This window comes from Aulostomus chinensis, chromosome 23 (assembly GCF_037954235.1).
Source record: "Aulostomus chinensis isolate RoL2024-O1b breed Wild chromosome 23, RoL_Achi_v1.0, whole genome shotgun sequence".
NCBI lineage: Eukaryota > Metazoa > Chordata > Actinopteri > Syngnathiformes > Aulostomidae > Aulostomus > Aulostomus chinensis.
This window is the reverse complement of record NC_141342.1, coordinates 823,609-844,316: the sequence shown is the minus strand read 5'-3', so window position 1 is coordinate 844,316 and position 20,708 is coordinate 823,609. Positions and strand designations below refer to the sequence as shown.

Sequence of the window (20,708 nt, the reverse complement as noted above, 5' to 3'; positions counted from 1 at the left end):
GAGCTGCAGCACGTAAGTTTGGCATAAACGAATCGATGGTGAGACGCTGGAGGCGGTAACATGACGAACTGACCCAATGCAAAAAGACGACAAAAGCTTTCAGAGGTCATAATAGCAGATGGCCCGGACTTGAAAACGCTCTGGAAGACTGGGTCAACGCACAGAGAACGGGCGGCCGAGGTGTTTCCACCGTGCACCGCGGCTTATTTACCGGTGCGGCTTATACGTGTACAAAGTTGATTTTTTTTCCCTAAAATAAGCATCTGCGGCTTACATAACGGTGCGCTCTATCGTCCGGAATTTACGGTAAATGTTTTGTGTAATCATTGATGCTCAATGTGGCCTGAAGCTTTTTATTGATCTTACATGCCTTTTGTTTGCTAAAGTTAACAATCCTGGTACTCTTGAGTAACATTAGGAACATCCACAGCATGATCTTGAAAAAAAGCTTTGTTGCATTCACCCAGCATGATTGACTGGAATAAGATGTGTCAGTGCCATGGAGGGTGGAGATGCTCCAATAATTTAACAGTCTGACATGGCAATGTCAGTTTTCAAAACTGTTCACCTCTTCCTTGCCATGAACCATTACAGAGGGTGGACTGGTGAGACAAACCCATACTACTAAGAGCACAGAGGATGAAGCAATGTAAAGTAGCATAAAGTTCTCTTTCATAGCATTCATTTCATGTTTCTCATTGGGAAAATATTGACCCTTGGATTGCTGGGTAGATGTGACCTGTGTGTGAGCTGTCTCAAAAAAGCCCTAGTGAGGTGTAGCTGCATAAGCACCAAATGGGCTGCAGCTATTCATCCTATTGATCCTATCCAATCCTGTCCTATCAATGGAGATGCATAACATCCGCTTGATGGCAGGATTTGGATGAATTTTCCCCCACATGTTTAGCTGAAGTAAGAGACAGTAGCAGGGCTGTGGGTAACACCACCAACTTCGGGTACATCAGTGGTTAAAAAGGAGGCGCCGACAGAGCATCCAACACTGTGGAAGGTCTAAGGAAGGAGCCATGTGGATCATTCCAAGCAATACAATATTTGAATTCATGCAGCACTTTTGAGAATAAAAGCTTTCTTTTTTAGCTTGAAATGCTAGTGCTTTTCGCAGATAAGCAAAGAAATAAAACAATTCATTTTAAAAGTCAGATTATTGAAATAATCTGGAGGGCCAGATGTCATAGTTGGGGGGCCAGTTTTGGCCCATGGGCCATCCCATCTATGCTGTCCACTGCCCTAGTCTTTACATTAACCTCAAGACCTTGTGTTTTTGCAGGTGATCAAGTCGGCGCGTGTTATGAAGAAGGCAGTGGCTCATCTGATTCCTTTCATGGAGAAGGAGAGGGAGGAAATGATGGCATTGTCAGGGACAACTGAGGACATGGTCTGTCTCAGACAAATATGTTATGCACTAAAATGAGTTGGGTTGTTTTTTGTAGCTCTTTATGACCAAGGTATACCCACGAAGATAAAATGCCATACTGTAGAGTATGGTCTAAACTGCATTGTGCAATTGTTTTTTTGGGATGTTTTTCCAATCGATTACAGGGTGTTAAATGACAAATAATCTGAATGCAAATTCGGGCATATGGCACAATGAAGTTAGTAATTAGTCTCTAAATTAGAAGATCATAAAAGTGATTTAGGCTTAAGTTAACAAGTGTGCCTTCTTAGATTCCCTTTGAAATCCAGGTGCTCCTTGGAGTCTTGCTATTTTATTAGGTAGGAGAAAAGATTATTAACTTGTTAGTCTAAGATTTTTGTTTTAGATGCTTCAAGTTTAATTTTGATTCCCCTGGAGAGTTTCCCCTGTCGTTTTATGTTTACAAGTATAATTTTTTGTTCTGCTTCTCATAAGAAAATCCAATTTCAGCCTGCTCACTGGTCCCACTTTTCTGATGTTTTTCCTTTGCCTGTAGGATCCCTATCGGGGCACCATAGTCCTGGCCACAGTGAAGGGAGATGTCCATGATATTGGGAAGAACATCGTAGGTGTGGTGCTGGGTTGCAACAACTTCAGGTACATGTGGCTTGTGGTGTTCTCCACCAGACCCTTCCCAGTATTGCCAAACAAACAAGCAGGACAAGTAGTACTGCTTTTCATGCAACTGCCATTTTGCTAAAAATGTGAGGGGATTGACCCTTTTCCATCATTTAGGGAGCAACTGTGATCTGATCTAAATCAACAGTCCAGAGTGGAAGTTACCCACATCTGTGTTCAAAATTATGTCACAATGAAATAAATTGAATTATAATATACATTGCTTTACCAATTTATTAGACCACCTGTCATAAAAACAGGGAAAAAATATTAACATAAGCATAACAGCTTGCCCTTTTTCTGGCATTGACTTTATAGACTTTTTGACAGACTTATGTTATTGAGTTCCAAATAGTCTCTAGCTCTTCCCAAAGACTTGCTTTAGATGAAACTGTGATGTGATCAATATTTAAATCTACTAAATTCCAAATTTGCTCAATAGGATTCAAACCCGAACGTTGACTTGGCCAGCCCATCAGCTCCAGTACTTCAGATTGCTTTTTCTTGGTCAGATAGTCTCTGCACAGCTTCCGAGTATGCTTGGGGTCAATACAATTAATTTGATTTCAGTTCAAATTAATCTGAAGATTTACAGATAAATAAATCAAAGCAGCTTATCAGGTGACTGTTTCCAATACACTGATGATTCTTGTTTTCTTTTAGAGTGATCGACCTGGGTGTGATGGTTCCCTGTGATCATATCCTCAGAGAGGCTATCAGACAGAAAGCAGGTGCCATTAGCAAATACACTAAACAGTTTGTACCAACTTGACTGCTTTTTATACTGGTCATCTTCTGGTCCAGATTTTGGCCAAAACACAACTGTCTTCACTCTCTGAACAAATTATACTTTAACATTATCTATGAGACATATCTGCAACACAAGTCAAAGACCAGTGTTTACCATTGAATGAACCTCATTATTTATTTATTTATTTTAAGGTTTAGGGATCAGGGACAATGCACATTAATAAAACTTTTTTTTCCTCTGAAAAAAAATGTAAGCATGCCAGAATTAGCCAAAAGGCTTTTTTTTACACCAGGTGGCACAGTGTTGCAGTGGTTAGCACTGTTGCCTCACAGCAAGAAGGTTCCGGGTTCGAGTCCCGACTCTGGCATGGGATCCAGGCTCAAACCCAGACTCTAGCAAAGGATCTTTCTGTGTGGAGTCTCCATGTTCTCCCTGTGCCTGCATGGGTTCTCTCTGGTACTCCAGCTTCCTCCCACAGTCCAAAGACATGCAATTGGGGACTAGGCTAACTGGTACTCTAAATTGACTGTAGGTATGAATGTGAGTGTGAATGGTTGTCTTTTTATATATGTTGGCCCTGCGATGGACTGGCGACCTGTCCGGGGTGAACCCCGCCTCTCGCTCGAAAGCCACCCGTGACCCTTAACGGGATAAGCGGAAGAAAATGGATGGATGGATGGCTCTTGTACACCTGTCCCTGGACTGATGTTGAATAGTCACCCTGAGAGAATATAAAAAGTTATAAGCGTAAAAATGATACATTAAATAATAAGAAGACTTAATTTAAGTAAAGATTAAATGACAAAGAACAATGTGAAAATGTAAACATTCCTGCATACTTACACATGCTAACAGAGACTCAGCTAAAACATTCGACAGTTGCAACAGACAAAAGCATCACTGAGTTTTAGCACTGAGATCAACAATTGATAAACTAACAGGCCACAAGCAAGCAGGATATAGACAATAAGCACCTTAAAAGAGCCATGCACAAAAAGCATCCTCACAAGCATGCAGGACATAGACAATAAACACACTATAAAAACCCATGCACAAAAAGCAACAATAATGCAAGGCAATTAGTAAACTGACAAACATGACATGACAGATGGCATGGAAAAGTAGTGTCAGGCAGAGCAGCAAACATGGAAGAAATTAAGAATTAGAATTTAATGTTGACAGCTTTGACCACTAATCAACTGCTTTTTTAAAGAAAGTTTAAAAGAAGCATAACTTGACAAATTTCTAATTTGAGTTGGGATGGAGTTCCACTCATGAGCTGCCCTAATTGAAAATGCAGACTGGCTGAAAGCACTTTTTCTAAATGGGACAACCCAGTCTCCCCTACCTGCACTCCATGTGGATGTTGATGCCATCTTTTATGTGTCAGTGTCATTTTATGTGCCTTTGTTTCCACATTAAGTCACACTAGTGTTTGTTTCCCGCAGATATGATTGGCTTGTCTGGTCTCATCACCCCCTCTCTGGATGAGATGATCTATGTGGCCAAAGAAATGGAGAGACTTGGAATGACAATGCCATTGCTTATTGGTGGAGCCACCACATCAAAGTAATAAAAAGACACAAACACAAATCTTAAACAAGATTATAGATGATGGCTTGTCTAGTCAGCTCTTGACCACTCAGAACAGCCTGTCCTACAAGTTATTACCAAAACATAGGAGTAAAAATGATGTGTAAGCATTGGTTTGTTGACTAGCAATGATGTTTTATTGCTAGCATGATATTTAACATAATATAAACTTTACAAAAAAACCTGACTTGACTATATGAGCAAGGACATACATTAGTCAATAGCATGCATGATATGACTGTCCAAATATTGTAGTGTCTCCTTGGCTCACTTATAGGGAGGTTGATATCTTGTTCTTTCTGGGGGGGTTTGTGTTTTATAGAACACATACAGCAGTGAAGATTGCACCTCGCTACTCTTCTCCTGTTGTCCATGTTTTGGATGCCTCCAGAAGTGTGATAGTGGTAAGAACACCTACATGACCACTCTAGAAGTTAGGAAAGTTCCAGACTAGAGTGTTCTTTCTGTCTGTCTGAATTTTTAAAAAATGGTGATGATTTGTGTGGCCTAGCTGCAACATACCTTTATATTAGTACTGTTTAGGATGTCCAGACATTCATATTTGTCCTTCATAATTAGGGCCTGAGCCAGAAGGTACTTCAGGCGAAGACCCTATTGAGATTGCGCATTACAGCTGGGTTTTCAATACTGATACTGTTATAGATATCCTGACTTTGATAATAGTTCCCGAATACTGTCTTTTTTCTAGATCAAATTATATCAATTTTAAGAAAATAAAAGTTACTTTACACATTGTGTTATCAGCTCCTCTGAAAACATTAATTTTTAACAATATGAAAATATAATCCAATTTACCAAAATGTAGTTTCATTCAGTGTGTCAGTTTCAACTCTTATTTTGGTGTTTCAGTACATAGTACTCTATTGAAGCAATTAATTGTGTACCATAATAGTATGAGGGTGTGAAACCCAACTCTTGCAGGGGCATAAAGCAGGAATCAGCAATAACAACAAAAATACTGAATTCTTTACAAAAACATTCTTGGTATCTTTTTTTAACAACGTAAGTGTCCAATAAATGTAAATGTGTGGATCTTTTATCTTTGCCAGTGCTCCCAGCTCCTGGATGGGACAGTGAGGGAGGAGTACTTTGAGGACCTGAAAGAAGAGTATGAGGAGATCAGGCAGGAGCACTATGACTCCCTGAAGGTAGAAGTGGCTGATGTAGAGTTAAAGGTCAAAACTAAACTAAATGAATTTTTTGGGGGCTTAACCAAATAAAAATAATTTGAGCCCTTGTGCTCAGCAAAGTACAAGAAGACACAGGACAGTTGTGAAAAATCAATTAAGCCATAAAACTGTACATGCAGTTGTGCATCAATCTCCTGCTGTGTTAAACCATATTCTGAAGTAATCTCATAAGATTTTATGTTTTGCTGTATTCAGAAGCCTGGTGGCATAACATGAAGTGTTCTTAAATTGATGATCACATGACAGTGTTGGTGTTTTGCACCTTATTAAGCCTCAAAATTAACCAATCATTCCATTAAAAAACTGACATGATACATACTGTATCAGTTCAGGCATAATATGATTGATTTTGCAATAATGTGGATACATCTGTGAACACCGGTGTGCCTAGCACCACCAGTGGGTCGGTAGCTATTCATATTTGGGCAAGTTCGGCATCATATTGGGTACCGAAGTGCCTCATTTTGTCAAAATCAGGAGCAACTGTTAAGAGCACTGAATGGGTTTGGACCCTAAAGCAGAGACAGGCCTTCTATAGGTACAAAAACAGTTTTGTAGACAGCAAAAAACTACAAAATAATATTCAGCTGCAACGCAGGCAGGTGGCCTTAAGCTGCAGCTGGGAACCGAGCACATGGAGGAACAACGAAAACAGAACACTAGCTGGCAAGGCAGTAAGGCACAACTCTAGAAAAATGGAAAAAGAAAAATCACAGGTAATAATCACACTGAAAACACAAATAGTCACAAAGAAAACACTTACTATAGCCATCACCAAAAATTTTGAGAATGACCTAAACATTGGTGTTTCAAGTCTGTTGTCTCAGTTTTTATGATGGTAATTTGCATATACTCCAGAATGTTATGAAGAGTGATCAGATGAATTGCAATCAATTGCAAAGTCCATCTTTGACATGAAAATGAACTTGATCCTCCAAAAACAAAAAATTCCTCTGCATTTCAGCCCTGCCACAGAAGGACCAGCTGAAATCATGTCAGTAATTCTCTCGTTAACACAGTAGAGAGTTTTGACTTGGACAAGGCTGCAGATCAGCTGTTTTAAAAGGAGGGTAGTGCTTGAAATCATTGTTCTTCCTCTGCACGGAAACATGTGCAGTCATCATTACTTGGCACAAAAAGGGTTTCACAGGTAAGGATATTGCTTCAAGTAAGATTGCACCCACAACAACCATTTATTGGATCATCAAGATTTTCAAGGAGAGAGGTTCAGTTGTTGTTAAGAAGGCTTCAAGGCACCCAAGAAAGTCTGGCAAGCCCCAGGACCATTTCCTAAAGTTGATTCAGCGGCAGGATCAGGGTACCACCAGTGCAGAGCTTGCTCAGGAATAGCAGCAAGCAGGTGTGAGTGTATCTGCAAACACAGTGAGGTGAAGACTTTTGGAGGATGGTCTGGTGTCAAGAAAGGCAGCTTAGAAGCCACTTCTCTCTCGGAAGAACTTCAGGGACAGACTAATATACTGCAAAAAGGTACAGGGATTGGACTGCTCAGGACCGGGATAAAGTCATTTTCTCTGATGAATCCTTTTTCCGTTTGTTTTCTTATAGTATGAACACTGAGTGTTTGCACTTGTAATGTAAAGCATTATCAGTTTCAACAAAAAATAGGTCTGTGTCCCTAGTCATCGCTCATTTCCCCTTTTGTCCTTTAGGATCGCCATTACTTGTCTCTGTCTCAGGCCAGAGAGAAGGCTTTACGTGTAGATTGGCTCTCTGTGCCCACCCCAGGTAAGCTAGCAAAGCAAACATGAATAATTCTGATTTGTGCTGATCATGAAATGCTGCTGTCATGAAAAATATAGGAAATTGTGTGTGAACTACAGGTCAACCAATTGTGTTTCTTGCATTTCTTAAGATGTATGTGGCAGTCAAGGCAGTCCAACTGCTGTAGGCTTAAGCTAGTCTACTCCTTTTGCTCCAGCATCTATTGGCTGGACGGTGGTTCCTTTTAAGGCCTGTTTGTAGGCATAGTTAGTAGCTTTCTGATTATTTTACAAAGCCAGCCTTGTCTGCACATACACAGGATGTTATGGAAAAATGAACCAGATGGACACCAACTTCAGCAGCCTCTGGGAATTTACTGAGTTTCAACACAATACAGTTTCACAATAATCTTCACAGGACAACAAATTCCAATGCCTTTCTCCCCTTCAGGGGGTGTTTTTTTTTTTTACTTTTCAGCAGTTCCTAGGTGTATAAGAGGCAAAACCCCACCTGTCATTTAACAGGGATAGCTTCTGATGGCCCATTCCTGCATCAATTTAATTTTCCTTCTTTGTTTCTATCCAATGGCGACCAACCTTCCTGGTCACATCAGGACCAGTCAAATCCCTTACTCACCCAAGCTTACTATTCTTCTTGACGAAAAGTGATTGATTAACATGATAAGCCAATATCTGATTCTGACGTTTACATACCTTAACACATTAACTGACATGCTGACTGCTTTGCTGACATGTTCACAATGCAGGTAGCTGTTTGCTCTTCTCCCTCACTTCTACCTGAGAAGTAAAGTCTAAACACGTGATGCTGTTACATGTGCACTTGGTGTCAAAGGCATTCAGAGTCTTTTGGCTAAGGTTTCATGGAAAATGTAGCCCTTTTCAGACAGAGAATGCGCCAAATTTGCAGCCTGGTAGAGGTGAAAATTTGACATCTTGTCTGTGTGAAACGGAGGCGTAATATTCCTCTTTCCAAAAAAGCCACCACTTGTGTGGGCGTAAACATGTGATGTGATGTGAAGCACGTAGTTGTGCATGAACAGTGAAGTACAACATTTATGTCAGGAGAATATTTGGCCCCATGACAGTCAGGCAAACCTTGTAGTGTCCCAGTCAAACCTCCTTCTAGCGCTGCTGCTGTTGTGGTCACAGACCTGGTGGTGTAGTGTATCAGCATCTGTTTTAATCCTGGCTCTTACAGGTCCTTTTTGTGTGGAGTTTGCATGTTTTATGATTTTTATGCTTTTGATTGCTGTGGTTTCCCCTACCATCAGAGACATGCCAGGTCAATATTCCTGCCTAAGCCTGCCTGAGACACTGGTAGAAATAACGAGTTGGTTCACAGGTGCTACACACGGCTTGTCACTGCTCCATGGAGGATGGGTTGATGCAGAGGATCGATGTAAATTGTTTTCCTTGAAATCAAAATAATAACTGACTTTTCTCTTGTCCTACGTTACCATTCAGCATGTCTTACATCTGTGGAGAAGAGTTGACAGAGCGTTGAGCCTTAGCTTTAGTTTTAGGGTGAACTAATTTCTGAGAATTTGAATACTTTTCCCAGTCTTCACTGGAGCTATTGAATGAGGTCACCATTGTACTATCATGGAATATCAACTCATGCACTTAGTCCACATAATTGTTGTTGTTGAGGACAACTGTTGGAATTGATTATTTTCTCATCAGTATTATATTGGCTCTCTTGGCATTAATGATGGGGCCGAAGATGCTGAGGTGCTCCTTAACAAATGACCCTGCTTGCACTTGTCTACTGAGTTGGTACGGTTGTCTTTCTTGCCAACTAGAAACCCATACGACATAGATACAGAAAATGAGTGACATATCTCGTATCTTAACCTTCTATTGCATGTAAAATTGCCAAGTCTGCACTCTGGTTTGTCAGTTTGCTGGACCTGCTCAGCAAGCTAGCATCAATCAGGCAACGTTAACAGGCTCATCGCTGGTTGGCTGCAATTTGATCAAAAGGCATTCAACTAAACTGCAACTGGTTTACTTTTCTGGGAATCACACAGATTATAAAAGGTAGTTTCTTTGTGTAATCTGCTGCAGAAGGCTTAAGAATGTAACCGAATTGTGATTCCTACCTATTTCAAATGTAACTTGCAGTTACTCATATTAGGTGTTTACATATTTCTGTTACATGTATTTCACTCACTCTCCAACTGTGGATGTAGCCACTAGCCTAGAGTTGTGCAAGGTTTAGCACAAACCAAACTCTAACAATTACGTTTGCTCGCTTGACTGAGATTTCGTGCTTTTCACAGAGAAACAGATAGCTTCAGTCTAATGTGATAATGACATCACAGTAAAACAACAACCTTACCATCTAATCTTCATGCATTATAAAGATATATACAATACAGTTTTATTTGAAAATAAATTATTTCGGGAACACAGTGACATTACTTTTTCTTCATGTATCGAACGTCCATACAAATGGTGATGTACATCCCCTGTATGACTGTATTTGCATTAGAGGTTTAGCAAATTCAAAATAGAAAGTCTTGGCCACGCAGTCCTACATTGTGGGAAAGTTTTCAGTTTGTTTGTCTTTGTATTTCAGTGCGTCCTCAGTTCCTGGGCAGCCATGTGTTTGACTGTTACAACCTGCACAGCCTGGTGGATTTCATTGACTGGAAACCTTTCTTTGATGTGTGGCAGTTAAGAGGCAAATATCCCAACAGAGGTTACCCCAGGATCTTCAATGACAAGACAGTTGGTACCTGCTCAGACTATGTCAATCTTTGTCAAACATTTGATAATATAGTCAGTCAGTGAGCATAGATCTACAACAAGGCTGACAATAGAAAGAAAGAATGTCTAGGTTCTTGCCTGAACTATATGCAACTTGCCACTAAGTTTCATGAAGATTCAGATTCAGATGACTTTATTTATCCCCGAGGGGCAATTAATTACACAACTCAAAGCCTGATACAACTATCACAAGCCGGCACAATTATTACAGATTGAAAGTAATAATGGTACACTTCAGAAATTTAACAACAGCACATATACATTTGTTGTGTATGTACGCTAAACTTGAGCAGTCCGTTGACCCAATGGAGGCAAGTGAGAGTGAGGCGTCGCAGCCGGGCCGCGCCACTAAGCCCGGGCGGGGCAGGCTGCAGCCAGCAGGCGCTGCCACCCCAAGGGAGGTGGAGAGGGCAGAGGCGGGGGTCAGGAACACACGGGGGAGGGGGGGGGATAGTACGTGCCATTTGCGCCACCAAGGCAGAAGGAGTTCTCCTGGAGGATAAACAGTGGGCAGATGACCTTCAGTAGCCGATAAGGAAGCTGTCTTTGGGTTTGGGCAGAGGAGCACACATTCCAATCCGTCTTCTCTTTCAGTCCAATCCAGATTGTAAATTAAAAATTTTCTGGTCTTCAACATCACTCTCCTCTTCTCAAAGCGGCCAACTGCTCCGAGATGGTTTCCATCCTGCGTTTCAGTTCAAAAGTCTGTTGTTTCAGTTCAAGAGTCTGTTGTTGCCCCGCTTTGCCAGCCTCAATAATTGCGTTGTAAATGACGGTCAGTTGTTCAGATTCAGATTCAGATTCAGATGACTTTGAATCTGTTGTTGTGGAGATCCAGATCTGGTGGCAGCCGTCGTCTTGCCAATTTTGCGGAATGTGAGGGCACCTCCAAGTCCGAGGAGGAGAAGCCCCACAACCATGAACCCAAATAAATAGAGGTCCTCGATGTCCTCAACAGAGAGAGGTGTCAAGCACGCGGTACGCCATCTCCCACAGGAATCGAGAACGTAGCCCGCAGGGTCGGTTCCATGCGGACAGGCAGGTTCCTCCGATCCTGATTTCCTTGTCGAAAATATGGAGTCAATAGCGTTGAGAGACCAGCTGATCAATTCCATGATTAGTTTTTAGGTAGAGAGCTCACAGCTGCGTTGGATAGGAGTTGAGACAAAGAATGATAGTCAGACAGAAAAGAAAAGGAGGAGAGAGGAGCAGTGCGACTGCTCTCGCTGAGTCCCAACCCAGACATCTTTGAAATTGATGGTAATTTTTGCAGAACACATCTGACAGACAAATAAAACAAATGTACAGATGAGAGTGAAAATATACCCATATCAGTGACAACATTAAAACCACTGACAGGTTAAGTGTAAATAATAAGAAGAAGAAGAATACACAGGCAGTACGGTGGTGCAGTGGTTAGCACTGTCGCCTCACAGCTGTGTGAAGTTTGCATGTTCTCCCTGTGCCTGCATGGGTTCTCTCTGGTACTCTGGCTTCTTCCCACCGTTTAAAGACATGCAATCGGGGAATAAGCTGATTGATACTCTAAATTGACTGTAGATATGACTGTGAGTGTGAATGGTTGTCTGTCTCTATGTGTTGGCCCTGTGATGGACTGGCGACCTCTCCAGGGTGAACCCTGCCTCTTGCCCGAAAGCTGCTGGAACCATGATGATAATATTTAGTTCTGAATGGAATTTTTTTTTAAGTGGTATTGATTTATTTCTTATTTCTATTGCAGCTGTAATTTGTGGTGAAGGCTTATGTTTAGTGTGTCCCTAATATTTTGTCATCTTAATTCATATAAATGAGATCAAGAACACCTCTGCCTGAACACCATCTCCTGTCAGCAGATATCTGCAGATGCAAATATAGTTGCAGATATTTTAGGGATATTATCAGTTGAGAAATACAATAATGCTTTCACTGCCGGTCCTAAATGTCAGACCAAAATTTGTCACTTTTTGGCCAGTTCCTTCAAATTTTCTGTTTTGGGAATGTTGATCTCAGTCATATTTGCTTACTGCAGGTTCGGAGGCTCAGCGAGTTTTTGATGATGCCCAGCGACTGCTCAACCAAATGATTGACAACTGCAGTCTGAAGGGGCGTGGTCTGGTGGGCTTTTGGCATGCCCAGAGTGATGATGATGACATCCATGTGTACAAAGATGATGTTACAATAGCCAGAGACACCAAGCCAATCGCTACATTTCATGGTTTACGGCAACAAGTAAGGGAACAGTTATCCTCTCCAAAGTAACAACCACAGAGCTATACTCAGTAGCATCTGTTGTATAACACCGTTTAGGTTGCCAACACATTTTTAGTAAGTTATTTTGTGTGTGTGTGTGTGTGTGTGTGTGTGTGTGTGTGTGTGTGTGTGTGTGTGTGTGTGTGTGTGTGTGTGTGTGTGTGTGTGTGTGTGTCATTGTAGGTGAAAAAGGACAGCTCCAGTTCAGAGCCACACCTGTGTGTGTCTGATTTTGTGGCTCCCATAGACAGTGGTGTATCAGACTACATTGGTGTGTTTGCTGTGGGTATATTTGGTGCAGAGACATTGAGTCAGCAGTTCCAGTCTCAGGGAGACGACTACAGCAGCATCATGGTCAAAGCCCTGGCTGACCGCCTGGCTGAGGTAGAGTACAGATGTGCCAGACCATATTGCTAATGATCCCACCATATGCATGCCTTGAATATCTCTGTATAGCTCTGGGATATATATTTGTCACAGTGACCTTGATTTTCGACCTTTAAAATATATAGAATATTTTCAGGTCATCCTTGAATCCTCGTGGATTTTTGATGTAACTTTGAAAAAACCTCACAAGGTGTTCTGGAAATATCAATGGATATACAAACACAAGGACCCCAAAACTAAATGCCTCTGGCCTCTTCTCCAGAGTCTTTGTGCTTCTCCACTTCCCAGATTCCTGACTGCTGCTGTTGCTGGTGGAGGCTACAGACCTGAAGAGGCTCAAGCTTTCACCGCTAGCATCAGCATCAGGATTAGTTCTAGTCGTATTCATATTAGTTTTCTTAATACTAGGATTAATATCAACATTGTTTTTATATTGTATTTGCTTGCAGATGAATGCTTATAGTATGCTGACATTCATTGCTTGATTAACATGTAGATGTTGTTATTATCGGTAGCTAGTTGTTGTCATTGTTTGCTGTGGCCTCCATCCCTCCTTTCTCTCTGCTCGTCATTCTCCTTCAGGCCTGTTCATGTCCCCATCTCTCTGTCACTCTCCCTCCTTTCTCTCTCTCTATTTATCTATGTTTCTCTCTTTCCTTCTCTATATCTGTCTCTCTCCATTATCTGTCTTTGTTTCTTCCCCACTTTCCTGCCCCCCCCCCCCCCCCCCCCCCTCCCCAAACCAGTCAAAGCAGATGTCTGTTCCCATTGAGCCTGGATCTGCTCGACATTCCTGCCTGTTAAAAGGAAGGTTAACTTAACTTGACTTGCATCACTGTCACCCTCTGCTTGTTTTGTAGGCATTTGCCGAGGAGCTCCACGCTCGTGTGCGTAAGGAACTGTGGGGCTACAGTGCCGATGAGGCACTGCAAGCATCCGACCTCCACAGAGTTCGATACCAGGGAATCAGACCAGCTGCAGGCTACCCCAGCCAGCCTGACCACACAGAGAAGATGACCATGTGGAGCCTGGCTGGTATACAGGAAAAAATTGGTGAGAATACCATCCAATACTTGGCTCCCATAACAATTATGTTGTGTTTGTAGTTAACGCTGCAAAAATAAATGACATTATTTCATTTTGATTTGTTTTCTTTCGTTAGGGGGGTTAGGGGCAAATTCCTTTATAAATTCCTTTATATATGATATTAGAGAGGAAGAAAAATCTGGAACAGTGCGCACATCATTTGAGGTAAATAGATTTCCAGAGCATTTTGCCTTTTTTTTCTTCTTTTTTTTTTTTAGCACGGAGAGATACCAGGGCTGCAGTCTAACATATTTTCACCAGGAGTGCTTTAGCCCTAACTGAGAATTTTTAGGTGTGCAAGCATAAAATTTAGTGGTTACACCTTAAATCGAATCATCTTCTCTGCTGTCAATTTATGGTCTTCGCTTCTCATTCACTTCACTAATTTCATTAATGTACTGGTCTGCATATCTTGGACTTCAAGCTGCTGTTGAGCTTCTTGAGTGTTAAAACTGTTGACTACCTTGGCAAACATCTTTTTTTCCCGTATGTTTTTTGGACCATATTTAGAGCAGAAGCTACAGTTTGGAGTGTTGATGTTTTTCAGTATCTAAGCAACAAAATCAATGATTTTGTTTCATGAATCATAAGATCGTAAGAATAACGTGCAGAGTCAAAGTGTTTTGTTAACTAACTGCTTCAGTCTCTGCAAAAGTACGCTAATTAAAATAAAAAAATGAATTTAAACTCCTCAGGTGAACTTGAGTGACATTTGTTGGAACAACCAATCATGGTTGATATTCTCCCAATGTCACTGATGTCCTCAAGGCAAGACTGTTGTGATGTCTTGTTGTTTAATCAGACATGACAGTTAAAACAACACTTTGAGCTCCTACAGCACAATTTTATACTCCACATCATTTTACCTTCGCTTACATGTACAAGGGTACATGCTGGACAGGTAGCAAGTCCATCACAGGGCCACATATTGAGTCAGACAAACATTCACACTCTCATTGTCACCTGTGTACATTTACGAGTCTCAAGTTGACAAAATGTTTTTAGTGTGTGGGAGCAAGCTGGATCACCCAGAAACAATAACACAAAGAGCCCCAGCCAACCACGGGATTTGAACCCAAAAAAACTAGATGAAGGCACTTAACCTGACTCTTCTCCTCTTTGTACTGTGGGGTAGAATGAGTCAGAGGGTCCAAGACCCAGCACTTAGTGATTATGTAGCACTAACTGGGTTGTGTCATGTTGTATGTTTGTCCAAAAAAAAAGGGGGGGGGGGGGGGGCGACACTTCTTCTGCCACTAGATGGCAGTACCTGTGACCAAATCATAACTGAAGCACTTTTGCGCTACTATGGGTTTCTTCCTCAAGTCTGAATTCTTGCTTGTGTTGTACGTCGCTTTGGACAAAAGCGTCTGCTAAATGAAATTGCAGAATTGTAGAAAACATACGAACAACTATTGAATTGGTTAAAAAAAATAATAATTTTTTTGCCAAATTTGCATTTCTAACCAGTTATTGGTCTTTGAAGACAATGTTATTTTGTATTTGGTGTTTTTATTTAATTGTGCTCTCTTGATTATGTGCATATGATAATGCCATGTATTTATTTTGTATGTGTGTGCAGGTGTTTGTCTAACAGAGTCACTGGCAATGACACCCGCTGCCTCTGTGTCTGGGCTCTACTTCTCCAATCCCCAGGCCTCGTACTTTGCTGTTGGAAAAATCACCAAGGAGCAGGTTCAGCAAATCATTCAATTCTTGCACTTCCATGTAACTTAAGCACATATTAGTGTTGCTGCCATTCCTTCAAAATGAAACAGTATTCTGGATCTGTTGTTTTGTTTGTATTCCTAACTATGGCATGATTGTTTAATATACCTCGTCCTCCTTGGATTACATTGGACAAGATTCGCGAAGTGCAGAAAAGACTAATCTGTTTTACTTTGCAATGGAAGACCAGTCACTGTTAGAAAAAAAATATTACATGTTTTTGCTACTGTTAAGCCAGTGCACATGCAAACATGAACCAAAAAACTGGGTATGTCCAATCTTAAAAACAGAAAAAGAGTAAGGAAGTTTCAAATAATGGGCTATTGTTTTTCATTGTGCTGCTTGTCTTGTATTAGGTGGAGGACTACGCCAGGAGGAAAGAGATGAGTGTGAAGGAGGTGGAGAAGTGGCTTGCTCCCAACCTGGGTTATGATAGTGAGGCGTAGAACTGGACAACCCCATCAGGAAACTTCTGAACAGAAGGATCACAGAGTTTGACTAAGAGAAAGTCCGGTATTCAGTCCAACCATTCCACTGTTGTGCACACAGGTTTGATCATTAGGTTTTGTAAAAATAGAACATTTAGTCAACACTTTTTATTCTTCTCCACAGAAAAGTACACACACATTAAAAAAAGGCTTTGAATTGGCTAAAATGAGGAATACTTCAATTAGTGTTTCTTTTCATTACAGAGATTTGGAATATGTGTTAAATTAATGTCTGATGTTGTGGTCAGACAAATAGGAAGAGAATCTTCTATTCAATTCTTGAGAGGAGCAGGGGCTTAAATTTGTTTGCATAACAACCATTCCAACAAACATCCCAACTTTTCTTTTCTCAGTAATGCCATGTAGCTATGGAGGAAGTTGAAAACCAAACACCACAACATCAACCAAAGGCACATACAAAGCTCAATGAATTCAAAGCCTTATCCAAACCCTGCTTCTCTTTGACTGTTGCTTTGATTTAATTGCTATTATCAGATAACAAACAAACTGATCAAAATCATACGGGGGAAAAAAAATAATCATTTTGCTGATTTGCACAAAGAATTGATGCTTTTTCAGATCTGTCTGTAAGACAACAGGCAAACAAGTGGTAAATTGCTTGTGAACTTTAAAAAAGTTTGGCTAGCCTGAATACATGAATGAGTATTGCAAATATATGTATTAAATATGTCATCAATCAATTTGCCTTAAATTTGGTGTGAACACAATGTGAGAGATGAAAAGATGGATATCAATGAGTATCTGACTGTTTGGATCTGAAAAAAAAAATTAATATAGCAAATTAGAAAATTATATTGACTTCTCAGACAAATAACATGTCCACAAGGCACTAATTTATGGGTTTTTTTAATGTTCAAGTTTAGGTTTTTTAAATTCAAATCCAGTGGTTGTCTGGGGCCGAGTTTGGGGATTACCAGATGAATAACACTGGACATGAGTGCTTTTTGAGAGTTCACACTGATTTTACACAAGTTTTAATTTTTGTATGTGGAAGTGAGGATTAAGGACTTTGCTTACATATGTATTTTCATTTTTAGGCTTTAAATGATTATTCTGCTCATGTTTTTTTTAACATTCTCATGGAGGCTGGAGTGTACTAATGTAATGATTATTGAACCTAATTACAAAGTTAAATGTTCTATTGGTTCGAAAAGATTTCATATTCCCAAAAAAATGTTAAAATTCATGTTTTGTAAAAATGTGAAAACGGTGGCTTGATATAAAATAAATCTTTTGATTTTAAATTTCATCATAAACTGTTGACTTATATGGCCTTTTTCTGTCACATGCAAACTGCTACATGGTTGCCCCATTCTCACACAGACACACACACACACACAGATGGTGGAGGCTGCATTGCTAAGCAATTTTCAGGTATCAATATATTTCCTTCATCTCAGCCGAAAGATCCCAGTGTGTACCTAAAACCATCTATGGTGTTTTCTGAGAAATGTGCTACCCACCACATACACACATTGTTAGATGGATTTAAAACCAGACACAGCATGTGGGCTATTTCAGATGTTTGTAAGCAAGCAACAGAATCTTGAATTTCTTTTAGACCAGGTCTTTTGAAAATAATATGTATCAGTTCAGCTCAAAATGGTTATGTTTTGCAGGGAAGCAAATAAAACAAGTAAGATAAATAACACAAGTCAGATAATCACAATAACGTGGCAGGCCAGATTTCATTACTTGGGGACCACTTTTGGCCCATGGGCCGTCCATCACCAACCCATGGCCCATAAACGGGAGTTAAAGTGGCACTGAGATGTTAAGGATGATTGAGAGATATAAGCTGATTGGCAACAAAACAGGACTTACAGCAAAACAGGTAAAGCTAAAGGTCTGAATAACTTGTATTAAAAATTGAAGGAATACCAAACAAACGCCAAACTTTAAAAAAAAACTTCTAACCCTGAGTGATACGGTGGTGCAGTGATCAGCACTGTCGCCTCACAGCAAGAAAGTTCTGGGTTCGAGCCCCAGCTCGGGCATGGGATCGTTCTGTATGGAGCTGTATCTTTCTGTATGGAGTCTGCATGTTCTCCCTGTGCCTGCTTGGAATCTCTCCTGGTACTCCAGCTTCCTCCCACAGTCCAAAGACATGCAACAGGGGACGAGGTTAATTATATACTCTGAATTGACTGTAGGTGTGGCTGTGAGAATGAATGGTTGTCTGTCTCTATATGTGTTGGTAACCTTAACCCATTGAGTCATCGAGAACTGCTTAAGACCTACGCCCATATTTATCAAATTTCTAAGCATTATTCACACAGAACACTGCTAAAAAATTACTTAAAAGTAAAAAAATATATATATTTTGGCTCAAAGCTGCACTCAAAGTTAGCCATTGAGTATTTCAGTGTCAGGGAAGTGTATGAGCCTCAGGGCTCAGTTATGATTTGTGAGACAAGTTTACATTTACTATACTTTTGACAATTAATATATTTCATGAGAATAAATCATGGGCTTGACAGGCGGATTGGGGCGGCATCCGCAGTGATGCCGGTGCTAAACCAGTCTGTCGTGGTAAAAAGGGAGCTTAGCCAAAAGTCGAGGCTCTCAATTTACTGGTCAATCTACGTTCCAACCCTCACCTATGGTCATGAGCTTTGGGTAATGACTGAAAGAACAAGATTGTGAATACAAGTGGCCGAGATGAGTTTCCTCCGCAGGGTGGCTGGGCTCTCCCTTAGAGATAGGATGAGAAGCTCAGTCATCTGGGAGGGACTCAGAGTAGAGCCGCTGCTCCTCCATGTAGAGGAGTCAGTGGAGGTAGTTCGGGCATCTGGTGAGGATGCCTCCTGGACGCCTCCCTCAGGAGGTCTTCCAGGCATGCCCAACCGGGAGGAGGCCGACCCAGGACGCGCTGGAGGGATTATATCTCTTGGCTGGCTTGGGAACGCCTTGGGATTCCCCCGGAAGAGCTGGTGGAAGTGGCTGGGGAGAGGACAGTCTGGGCTTCCTTGCTGAGGCTGCTGCCCCGGACCAACCGCATAAGCGGAGGACGATGACGACAAGAATAAATTATAATATACGCATTGGAAAATAAATATAAAAAGGTTTCTCACACTTTCCTTCAGAGTATTGATTTAATGACCTCATATCACCCCTGGACTCCAAAGGAAAATCAAACTGAAGGTAGAAAGAAACACTCCTGCTTGCTTAATTGATTAAACATAGGAAACATGTCATAAATGACAAGTTCAGCCAAAACTACCAACAATGACAAAAATATATTGTCTGACATTTCTGAACATTTAAATGCTTAACAGATCTCATGCTCTTGGTCACTATCTGATTGTGAAAATAAATGGTATAAAAGCAAAGCTGAAATTGCTGCCTTCAAAGTCAGTATTTTCCCTGACAAGTCTGTGATGAAGATGATTCTTGGTCAGTCCAAATAATACCATTTGATCAACTGTGGGTCTGAAAGACATTCATCCTCTTCCAGAAAGTTCACAGTTCCTTAGTGCCGTCTCAGGCCTCTACTGGCACTTCTAACCATTTAAGACCACTTGAGCTATTTTAAATAACTGGTGAAGAAAGACTAATTTGTAGCTTTAAGAAATATGCTAACTTTAATTTTTGAGATTGAAAGCAAGATTAATTTCATGAATTCTCAGCATTTAATACTAAAATGTCACTTTCAGACCTCAAAGAGAGAATTTGTAAGTTTTCAAAAACAACAAAACAAAAATGAGTTTGTCTCCCTCGCTTGTTTCTATGCTAACCTACAGTATGAATTGCTTGGTGAACTTCAAAGATGCTTGAATTAATATGAAAATGTATTAACTCTTTTTCAGAAAACATGTAATATTATGGAAATTATAGAGGGTATGAATGAAACATAGATGATGACTGTCCTGAATTTTCTGAAGGTATTGTTGTTTCAACAGTTTCTTGATGAAAGGTGGAAGAGGAGCTCTGAAAAAGGGTACTGAATGATAAGAATAAACTTTGTAGAACAACACATTAAAGCTGCAGCAGGAGAATTAGTCAGGACTGAGCATGTGCATCTATGCAATTGAATATTTTTAGGAGAAGGAAGTATGAAGAAGAACAAATGACAAATAGTGGAGTGTCAATCAGCAAAGTTAAGATCAAAATGACAAATAAACCATAATGTCATGTGTTTCTAATTCATCCAACATAAAGCTTGAGTTTGAATGTTTAGCACATTTATTTTATGTCACCCAGGACAATATATCAGTGATTTGATTGCGAACATAAAATGATCATAGTGATATTGCTAAAATGAATAAAGATCATCATCATCAACGGTCACTCGTGGTCGAGTATGACTGTCCTACTTCTTGGTCCTTGTGGGTCTTCAGGTGGGCGTAAAGGACCCAATTATTTTGGGGCAGTGTGGACAGGGGAATGTAGTGGTGGTGTGTTTGGGTTGGGCCTGCTTGGTGCATGCTCTCTCCTTTCTGAGTCTGCACTTGTGTTTTGCAGCATGGCAGAGGTCATCATTACATTGTGTAGCACCCTCACGGACAAGGTTTCTCAAGGGGACCGTGCCTTTTGCCATGTATTCTCAGGTCTTTAGGTGTGTGTGGCACTTCTTGAGGTTTATTTTAATTTTATCCTTGTACCTTTTTTTTTGGTCTCCAGGGG

General features: G+C 40.7%; 1 protein-coding gene across 3 annotated transcripts in view; it reads left to right on the top strand.

Annotated features, from left to right (window-relative positions):
• Positions 1 to 17,331, top strand: part of mtr (5-methyltetrahydrofolate-homocysteine methyltransferase) — a 55,277-nt gene extending 37,946 nt beyond the window's left edge. The window contains exons 21-33 of one of the 3 annotated variants that reach the window (XM_086195803.1): positions 1,289 to 1,396; positions 1,932 to 2,032; positions 2,717 to 2,784; positions 4,253 to 4,373; positions 4,720 to 4,801; positions 5,468 to 5,566; positions 7,279 to 7,354; positions 9,932 to 10,087; positions 12,152 to 12,351; positions 12,556 to 12,756; positions 13,620 to 13,812; positions 15,428 to 15,540; positions 15,930 to 17,331. In XM_086195803.1, the coding sequence (XP_086051929.1) occupies positions 1,289 to 1,396; positions 1,932 to 2,032; positions 2,717 to 2,784; positions 4,253 to 4,373; positions 4,720 to 4,801; positions 5,468 to 5,566; positions 7,279 to 7,354; positions 9,932 to 10,087; positions 12,152 to 12,351; positions 12,556 to 12,756; positions 13,620 to 13,812; positions 15,428 to 15,540; positions 15,930 to 16,019 (1,608 nt within the window). In that variant the 3' untranslated portion in view covers positions 16,020 to 17,331. Of the gene's footprint in view, positions 1 to 1,288; positions 1,397 to 1,931; positions 2,033 to 2,716; positions 2,785 to 4,252; positions 4,374 to 4,719; positions 4,802 to 5,467; positions 5,567 to 7,278; positions 7,355 to 9,931; positions 10,088 to 12,151; positions 12,352 to 12,555; positions 12,757 to 13,619; positions 13,813 to 15,427; positions 15,541 to 15,929 lie in introns of those variants that run through there. The other 2 variants (XM_086195804.1, XM_086195805.1) reach the window with 2 other exon arrangements.
• Positions 17,332 to 20,708: the final 3,377 nt, after the last annotated feature.